The 10,122-nt window shown below is 41.7% G+C and overlaps 1 protein-coding gene across 3 annotated transcripts; it reads left to right on the top strand.

Annotated features, from left to right (window-relative positions):
* The first annotated feature begins 2,181 nt into the window (after positions 1-2,181).
* On the top strand, positions 2,182-9,600 carry LOC117434633 (gap junction delta-3 protein-like). 3 transcript variants are annotated; one of them, XM_059002904.1, is made up of 2 exons: positions 2,182-2,455; positions 7,833-9,600. In XM_059002904.1, the coding sequence occupies exon 2, from the start codon at positions 8,365-8,367 to the stop codon at positions 9,082-9,084; it is 720 nt and encodes a 239-aa protein (XP_058858887.1). In that variant the 5' UTR covers positions 2,182-2,455; positions 7,833-8,364; the 3' UTR covers positions 9,085-9,600. The 3 variants fall into 3 exon arrangements, with proteins under 3 accessions (XP_058858887.1, XP_034762596.2, XP_058858888.1); XM_034906705.2 differs by lacking the exon at positions 2,182-2,455 and adding an exon at positions 7,059-7,207; XM_059002905.1 differs by lacking the exon at positions 2,182-2,455 and adding an exon at positions 7,122-7,269.
* Positions 9,601-10,122: the final 522 nt, after the last annotated feature.

The following is a 10,122-nucleotide window of genomic DNA, read 5'->3' as shown; positions in this document are numbered from 1 at the left end:
CTGGTGTCTGTGTCTGTGTGTCTGATCAAACTGATACTGCATTTCCTCCAGGCGTCTTGAGTCTTGTTTTGCGTTTCTGTGTGTGTGTGTCGATATCAACCGTTCTATATTAGGATTACACTATGTAACACAATTTTTGTTCCTGGGTAGTAAGTGTTATTTCCTAATTGCTTATGCCTCGAAAGTATAGAAAATGGCTATTATTCCCCACAAACTTTGCTTTTGTGACCAGGACAGTGATATTTTGAAATTTACCTATTTCCAATGAGAAAACGGGCGAATTTGTGTCTCTTCATTCACATAAAGTCAGAAAAAAACATATGAATCCAAATTAACATGTATTTATACTAAAGTAATACAAAAATGACTACAAAAGATTTAGAAGTGAGTAGTTTTTCGAGATTTACGATTATACTGTAAATCAGTTTCACGAATCAGCCCCCAAATGTAGTCTCCCATCATGTTCTTGTTATACTGTCCTTGGTAGCGGCGTTCAAAGTCCAGTATATCCTGGTGGAAGCGCTCGCCTTGCTCCTCCGAGTACGCTCCCATGTTCTCCTTGAATTTATCAAGATGAGCATCAAGGATATGGACTTTGAGGGACATCCTACAGCCCATTGTGCCGTAGTTCTTCACCAGAGTCTCAACTAGCTCCACATAGTTTTCGGCCTTGTGATTGCCCAGGAAGCCCCGAACCACTGAACCACTGCGACAAAGCTGTTCCAAGCCGCTTTCTCCTTACTAGTGAGCTTCTTGGGGAATTCATTGCACTCCAGGATCTTCTTTATCTGTGGTCCGACGAAGACATCGGCTTTGACCTTTGCCTCAGACAGCTTAGGGAAGAAGTCTTGAAGTTACTTGAAGGCTGCCGACTCCTTATCTAGAGCTCTGACAAATTGTTTCATAAGGCCCAATTTGATGTGCAGTGGTGGCATCAGCACCTTCCGGGGGTCCACCAGTGGCTCCCACTTGACGTTTTTCCTCCCCACAGAGAACTCGGTCCGCTGTGGCCAGTCCCGTCTGTGGTAGTGCGCCTTGGTGTCCCTGCTGTCCCAAAGGCAAAGATAGCAGGGAAACTTGCTAAAACCGCGTTGGAGACCCATCAGGAATGCCACCATTTTGAAGTCTCCTATGACCTTGATGCCATCTCAGAAAAATACAGATATGTATCCACTTAGGCAGCTGGAACTAAACTTAACTGGTGGGCTTAAGGCCCCTGTATTTATACTACTATTTATATTACTGGAAAGTTCTAGAAGTTACTCCAAGTTTACTCAGCACTGAATCTATCTGGAATGTTCTGGAAAATAGGTAAATTTCAAAATATCACTGTCCTGGTCACAAAAGCAAAGTTTGTGGGGAATAATAGCCATTTTCTATACTTTTGAGGCATAAGCAATTAGGAAATAACACTTACTACCCAGGAACCAAAAAAAAAAAAAAAAAATTGTTACACGGTGTTATCACCGACTAGTCGAATAGAAAAAGTGAAGTCGACCTCAGTGATAAGTCATGCAAAGAAAACGTGCGCAGTGATTTGCAAAAGTGGATTTTCAAGTCAAAGTCTGCCCTCTAGTGGAGGCTTCGAGCAGTATATCTTTGACATGGTGTAGCGCCTTTACAACTAGTAGTACAGTCGGATTTCTTGGTCGTGAGTTTCAGGTGGCCACTGCGCACAATCAGATGAGGTCACATCTGGACAGCGGGGTTTTGGACAAATAGTGGCGCCAAAAAAAAAAAAAAAAAGGTTAAGTTTTTTTTTACAGTAGGTCCATATCGCACTTATTGCGGTTGGCGGACGGATAGCATGTTGAAAAACGCGCCTCTGAAATCATTGTATGTACCGTATTTATTAAAGGCGTTGCTAAGCTTAAATTGTGGGATTATTTTAAAAATTTTCCAAAGTGCATTCGTGTCTGTACTCCAGAAAGATTATTTAAAAATTAAGGGGGGGGGGGGAATTATTAAAAACTTATTTCAATGATTTATTTTTTCATCATTTAAGTCTTGTCTACATTTAAAAAAATATAAAATTGTGTACACAACAGTTCTACCTCCTTTCATTTTTTTCCCCATAATATAATAGGCAGGTGCTAGTCATAATAGAGGCATTACAATCAGATCGGCTCACTGTAAACCCCACTACACCCAAATTAAATCGACGGACCAGGAAACGATTGCACTGTTTTCCAGGAGTTTCTGAAAATTATCCCTTACATTCAAAAACATTACCACAGTTATCGACGTGTAGATAGCAAACAATAGCAAAGGCGGGGTAATAGAGATACAATACGCCAATAGAATAATAATTAAATAATAAAAATAACTCAGACGTTGTAAATTACTCAGTGATTTAAACGGGCATTTTTTAGACAGATTTTTGACAGTGGGTTGGTTGGTGATCCTGAAACTCCGCTGAAGGGACGAATTTGTTTGTTTTTTTTAACTCTAAGAGGTAGGTGCGGTTATTTAATTTACTTATTAGTTTTATTATTACCTTTGTAAAAGGTAATCCTGGACAAGAGAAAGTTTTGTTTCCTTAGCGACGGCGCTCGTGGTAGTTTCAGGAAGCTCGCAGCCAGGTTCGCTTTAGTTTACATTTGATTTTATATTGGTTTTTAATGGTATAAAAATACTCATTTGAGACTATTATCCGGACTTGGAGTGGTCATAATGTATACAGGGTTGTTTTTACTACAAAGCTGTTTTTTTTTTTATCAGTTTCAATCTCTAAGAAGTATTAAAATGACAAAATGTTCAATTTAAGTGGTCACGTGGCTATTGTGTTATAGGTGGGTTTACTTTTAATTGTGTAATTATATATATATATATATATATATATATATATATATATATATATATATATATATATATATCAAAACATTTATATTAGACGCGCAGTTTTCCTCAAATACCGCGGTCATGTTTACTTTAAAAACCTTAAGAGCGGCTTGTAAACTGCACTGAAATTGGAGAAATTCTGCGTACAGTGTAGCCTGCTTCGATAACACTAACTCTATTCATTTTTTCCCCCCAAAAGTTTTCATTTTTATTTTCGTCTCGCGTTTCTCAAGCTGTTCTGTCTGACAGCAGCTCCGCTTGTCACGCACTTTCGGAAAGCTTGTGAAACTCAGACAGGGGGTTTCACACCAGGGAAAAACAACGTGAAATATGAGGCTATCAGTATGCATTTGCGTCTTCCATATCCATCCATATATATATATATATATATATATATATATATATATATATATATATATATATATATATATATATATATATATATATATATATATATATATATATTCAGTTCAGTCTTAATTCTATATAAAAAAAAACAAAAAAAAACACCTAACCTAACCGCGTCATGCCTTCCTCATAGTGATTTTTAGCTTGCTGCTTGCGTGCGGTGCGCTTTCAACGCGCATCCCTGTCTCTCTACCGACATCAAAAAGGATTATCATGCGACTTCCTCTGCTTATCGTCAGGAAGTGCTGCACTACAAACAGAACTAACGAGGAGGGCGAATCACTGCAGCGATTAGAAGCTGGTAGATGTGCTGACAGTAACAGACAGAGAGAGGGTGGATGTTTACAGAGTCCTTGCGGGGAACGGTTTGTCACCATTTCTCCACCATCATTATGAAGACTGTCCAGGTTTTCAAAGCCACCCAAGTTAGAAGACCCTTATAAAAGCTTCCCATAGTGAAAGCACAGCACAGTGTAATAAACCACAGTGACAGCATGGTAAAGCATAGGCAAGCTTTGTAACGCACAGAGAGGTATGGTCAAGCATAGGGAAGCATTGTAACGCACAGAGAGGTATGGTAAAGCATCGGGAAGCATTGTAAAGCACAGAGAGGTGTGGTAAAGCATAGGGAAGCATTGTAAAGCACAGAGAGGTATGGTAAAGCATCGGGAAGCATTGTAAAGCACAGAGAGGTGTGGTAAAGCATAGGGAATCATTGTAAAGCACAGAGAGGTGTGGTAAAGCATAGGGAAGCATTGTAAAGCACAGAGAGGTGTGGTAAAGCATAGGGAAGCATTGTAAAGCACAGAGGCATGGTCAAGCATAGGGAAGCATTGTAAAGCACAGAGAGGTATGGTAAAGCATAGGGAAGCATTGTAAAGCACAGAGAGGTATGGTAAAGCATAGGGAAGCATTGTAAAGCACAGAGAGGTATGATAAAGCACAGGGAAGCATTGTAAAGCACAGAGGCATGGTAAAGCACAGGGAAGCATTGTAAAGCACAGAGGCATGGTAAAGCAGAGAGGTGTGGTAAAGTATATTCATAATATTTAATAAATAAATGACACCCAGGTTCCTTTCATTGGCTGTATTAGCAATCTGCTCATGTCGGGAGGGGGGGGGGGGATCCCTTTTTGTAATTATTTTTAAAGTTCCGGTAAAACCACAAAGTTTTATTAAAAGTTTTTTTTTTCGGCTGGATTAAAAACAGCATGAAACGGTCCTAGGCTTTAAATGTCCAGATATTTAAATGCCTCCTGTGTCTGAGTTCCTTATTGCAGCGATGGGGAGCGTGCTGAATTACAGACCGGACAGGGCGAAGCAGCCCTTATCTGATATACAGCTAGAACCACAGGAAGCATGAAGGTCAAGTGGGGACGGCATTCTCCCTCGCCAGTGTACCACTGGAAGACACACAAGACTGCTGAATGATTAAGCTTCTTTTAGGGTTTCTAAATTAGCACTTGAGTGTTTAATAGCTGTGGATGAAGACTGTAATCCCCACGTTCACTCAAAAACATGAGAAAGTGTCCGAGCGACAGGACGCCGTTCAGAGCTCGTCCGGTTCCGAGCAGGGGATTGATCTCAGAACTTTGTCAAGTCGGGTCTTAAAGGACCCCAGCGATTCAGACTCAACATGGCTAGGTAACCCTTGGTAACCCATTCCATCCCCTCCCCACTCTCTGTGTGAAGAAGTGTCTCCTTCCCTCTGTCCTTAGTCTGTCTCCTCTTAATTTTCACACTGCGTGTCCTCTGCTCCTGGTTTCTGTGCTGTGCTTCAAGCATTGATTCAGGTTAAACTCTCTCAACTCCTTTTAAGAGTTTAAAAGACTTCCACCCAGCCCGTCCCCACCTCTGATTCTTCCTTGATCTATATATTGAACATGCTATGGTTCAGACATTTCGAAGGCTTTGTCGTTGACACTCCTCTGTGTGAGATCTACTCTCACAGATATTATAAGTGGAGGTACTGCTCATAGGTTCATGGGAATGTGGAGGATAATTTAAATGTTTTGGGCAGTTTTCCAGCTTGTAAGTCCTCAATGAAATATCTGGACCGGTGATGTGCGAAACTTATGACCTCAGCACAAGACTTCTTTGGCACATATACAATATTTGCATTAAGCGCATTCATAATTCTATACAAATAGATGCATTGCCATGAAAAAAAGGAAGGTCTTACCAATACATTCCTTTACTGTTTATCAACTTTATTACCATTGCTGTGCTTTTACTGTGGGAAACTTTTATAAGGGTTAGTTTACCATGGTTTGTTTTTTAATATGCTTTACCATACCTCTCTGTGCTTTGCAATGCTTCCCTATGCTTTACCAGACCTCTCTGTGCTTTACAATGCTTCCCTATTCTTTACCAGACCTCTCTGTGCTTCACAATGCCTCCCTATGCTTTACCAGACCTCTCTGTGCTTTACAATGCTTCCCTATGCTTTACCATACCTCTCTGTGCTTTACAATGCTTCCCTATGCTTTACCATACCTCTCTGTGCTTTACAATGCTTCCCTATACTTTACCAGACCTCTCTGTGCTTTACAATGCTTCCCTATGCTTTACCAGACCTCTCTGTGCTTTACAATGCTTACCTATACTTTACCAGACCTCTCTGTGCTTTACAATGCTTCCCTATGCTTTACCATACCTCTCTGTGCTTTACAATGCTTCCCTATACTTTACCACACCTCTCTGTGCTTTACAATGCTTCCCTATGCTTTACCATACCTCTCTGTGCTTCACAATGCTTCCCTATACTTTACCATGCCTCTCTGTGCTTTACAATGCTTCCCTATGCTTTACCATACCTCTCTGTGCTTTACAATGCTTCCCTATACTTTACCATGCCTCTCTGTGTTTTACAATGCTTCCCTATGCTTTACCATACCTCTCTGTGCTTTACAATGCTTCCCTATACTTTACCATGCCTCTCTGTGCTTTACAATGCTTCCCTATACTTTACCAGACCTCTCTGTGCTTTACAATGCTTCCCTATACTTTACCAGACCTCTCTGTGCTTTACAATGCTTCCCTATGCTTTACCAGACCTCTCTGTGCTTTACAATGCTTCCCTATGCTTTACCAGACCTCTCTGTGCTTTACAATGCTTCCCTATGCTTTACCAGACATCTCTGTGCTTTACAATGCTTCCCTATACTTTACCATACCTCTCTGTGCTTTACAATGCTTCCCTGTGCTTTACCACACCTCTCTGTGCTTTACAATGCTTCCCTATGCTTTACCAGACCTCTCTGTGGTTCACAATGCTTCCCTATGCTTTAGCTTTATTGCACTCTGCTGTGTTTTTACTGTCAGAAACTTGTAAAAGGAAGTCTGGTTTTGATCCTATTTGTACGTACTCACTTTATTATTATTATTATTATTATTGTTAGTTGTTGCATACTTGTTAGTTTGAGAGTAAGCTTGGTCGTATTACTCTGCAGCTTTTAAAAAAAAAATTCTTCGGCTCTTTATCTTTTGGTGTGGCTCTTTTCAGGCTTTTCCTTCCCAGAATAAAAAAATAAAAAAATAAATAAGACTAACCGACTTAACAGCCCAGCTCCCTTGCGAAGTGCAATTAAACTCAAAGCATGCAAAAACATCACCTTTCCTGTCATTAGCGAACGAACATAAAGCAAACAAAAAAAAAGTTTGTTATTCTTATTTTTTTATGATTTAAAAAAAAAAAAAAAATCTGTAATGAGATCAGGGTTTGAAGAGGGGGGGTCACATTCCGGGCATCTCTTTGGCATAGCGGCTTGCCGGATGAGTGCCGCTGTATATAAGGTACATGTAAGACAGCTGCACACTGTTAGTCTGTTTCTATGCATCTGCAATCCTGCAGCTGGGGAGGGCAGGCCGCTGTGTGACAGCCTGAGGGAGTGTCGCTTTCCGTCTCGTGTTTTTAAGCATATCTTGGGAGCCGCTTATCCGACTGTGAGGAAACCTGGTAAGGACATTCTCTTGCACCGGTTATCAGGAGTTTCAGAATGTGGGGGTGTCCGGGGCTCTGTAAGTACTCCAGCTGTAAATCTAAGTTTTAAACCTTCTGGGTAAAGAAACGGATGTTATCCATTCGCCCAGTAAAAGTGGAATGGGTTATCTGTTTATTCATGCTCTTTCGTATTTTGTACCCGAGTTGCATTTCCTCGTGCAGTGTTTCATTGCAGTGGTTTAAAATGCATCAAGATACTGCAAATGAAAAAAACTCCTTTTTATTTTATTTTATTTATTTTTTTATTGAAAATCAAATAACAGAAAGACGTTTTTTGATTAAGCTTTTATAGTAAAGTATTAGGCTGTTTTATTGTTATTTTCATTAGACGTTTAAACAATTGTAGCTTGAGTAAGTATGTATGCATGTCACTATTACAAACTGATCAGGTATGCTGTGCGTGTCGGCCATTCTGAGCTACTTTTTCATGCTAGTATACAGCTAATTTTGTATTTACAACTGTGTTACTGACATTATTATTATTATTATTATTATTATTATTATTATTTTTATTTTTATTTTTATTTTTATTATTAATAATATTAATAATAGTTATAACTTTCCCCCTTGTGTCTTGCAGGTCTTATAATCCCTAATACTTCAGTTCATGGTGATGGATGAATTTGCAGTGGACGCTGTAAATAAGTGCAGATGAGGAACTACAACCCCCAGAATTCCTAGCAGGACTACAGCCCCCAGAATTCCAAGCAGGGGGCAAGGGGAGGGTGGCTCCTACGGTTGGTTAGTGGGAACTGAAATGAGTTTCTGGCTTTAGGTAGAGAATTTAACTTTTCTTGGCTACTGAGTGGAACAACAGACACCAGTAGTGGAGTTTATTTGTTTACATTCTGACACTCTGAAATTAGGTAGCTTTGTGTATATTTATTGAGTGAAAGACGTAAAACAAATTTGTACTTTCCAGCGTGAGAGGTAGGCAAACAGCAGGCAAAACAGGCAGGTACGTAAACAGAGAGGCAGGCATACAGTCAGTTAGATAGGCAAAGACAGACAAGCAGGCATAGTCAGGTAGATCGGTAGGCAGACAGGCATACAGGCAGGTAGATAAGCAGGCAGACACACTCAGAGACAGGCAGGCAGACTGACGTGCAGGCATGGGGGAATGGAGCGCCCTGGGAGAGCTGTTCAACGCCCTGCAGGCCCACTCGCCTATGCTGGGCCGGTTCTGGCTGCTGCTGATGCTGATCTTCCGGATCCTGATCCTGGGCACGGTGGCGAGCGACCTGTTCGAGGACGAGCAGCAGGAGTTCGTCTGCAACACGCTGCAGCCGGGCTGCAAGCAGGTGTGCTACGACGCAGCCTTCCCCATCTCGCACTACCGCTTCTGGGTCTTCCACATCGTGCTCATCTCCACCCCCGCCCTCGTCTTCATTGTGTACGCCATGCACCACGGTAACAAGCTGGAGGGCGCTGGGGAAGAGGAGGGAGGAGGAGAGAAGGGCGGGGAGCCGTCCGGCAGGGCCCCGGACTCCCAGGCACGCTGGCTGGGGCGCCTCTACATGATCAACGTGGCTTTCCGTCTGGTGGCGGAGGTGGCGTTCCTGGCCGGCCAGTGGTGGCTGTACGACTTCAAGGTGGAGCCCCTGTTCATCTGCACCAGGTTCCCCTGCCCCCACACTGTGGACTGCTTCCCCTCGCGCCCCATGGAGAAGACCATCTTCCTCTGCTTCTACTTTGGGGTGGGGGTGGTGTCTGCGCTGACCAGCGTGCTGGAGCTGGGGCGCATCCTGTTCAAGAGGGGGTGCTGTGGCGGAGGGAGGGGAGCGGAGGGGAGCGAGAGCGGGCTACGCCACACAGAACCACCTAAATACTGAGCAGGAAGCTCCAGAACCAGAACCAGCCCCTCTCCCCACAAGGGCACCCCAGACAGGACCCCATCGCAGCAGGTGTAGGTGCAGCAGCCCTACTTTGCTGGGGTGCAGGCTCTGTACGGAACTGACCCGCTCTCCTCCGAAAAGGGGGTCCCGTTGAAGCAGGAGCGGCAGCAGAAGCAGGTTTCTGAAAGAAAAAAACAATCTGCATGTGTGAGCTTAGTGTCTATGTGCCAGCTGGACTCACTGAACTCCACAATAAGATCCACATGAGATACATACATATATTTATATATATATGAACTTTGGAACCTCTCGGAATGAACATTCTATTCTGACATATTCTGCTGTTATACCTCCTTTCAAACCTATATACAGCTCTGGTCAAAAGTTTGGCATCACTCTACAGAATTAACTCATTTTGCTTTATAAAGTTGAATGAAACCTGCTGTATAATGTTAACATATTGAATTACATACCACTTTGTAGATTCTTTGATTAAATAAAAGATCGAAATTATGTTCACCTAGTTTTCTTTTTTGGGGGGGCGGGGGTTCTGTTAATTATTTTTCTTAATTAGGGCTCAACTTTTGGCCATAGCTGTACATTCCCAGTAGCCCGACATTTCGCCAATGACATCACACTGCTGAAGACATCGCCACCTGCGCTGAAAAACAAAGGCAAAGTGAGCTCATCTGCAAACTAGGAACTTTGGAACATTCTATTCTGACATGATCATGACATCATCCACAGAATGCACTGTTTACTTTCCATAGGGCTGAAGGGCTTTTGTCCGAAACGTGCTGAAATAAAATATTTTTTAAGCATTTAAACCTTTTGTGTATATCCAAAAAAAAAATTATATATATATATACCTATATAACTTTTTTTTTATATATATATATATAAAGATGCGCTTTTAGATTTTAAAAGAATCCTATTCAGGGCTCGGCAATTTATTTTTGATGTGGTTGTGCCCTATATTATTATTATTATTATTATTATTATTATTATTATTATTGGCAGTATTGCACTTTTATA

Source organism: Acipenser ruthenus, chromosome 28 (assembly GCF_902713425.1).
Source record: "Acipenser ruthenus chromosome 28, fAciRut3.2 maternal haplotype, whole genome shotgun sequence".
In the NCBI taxonomy this organism is placed as follows: domain Eukaryota; kingdom Metazoa; phylum Chordata; class Actinopteri; order Acipenseriformes; family Acipenseridae; genus Acipenser; species Acipenser ruthenus.
This window is presented reverse-complemented; position numbering and strand designations above follow the sequence as displayed.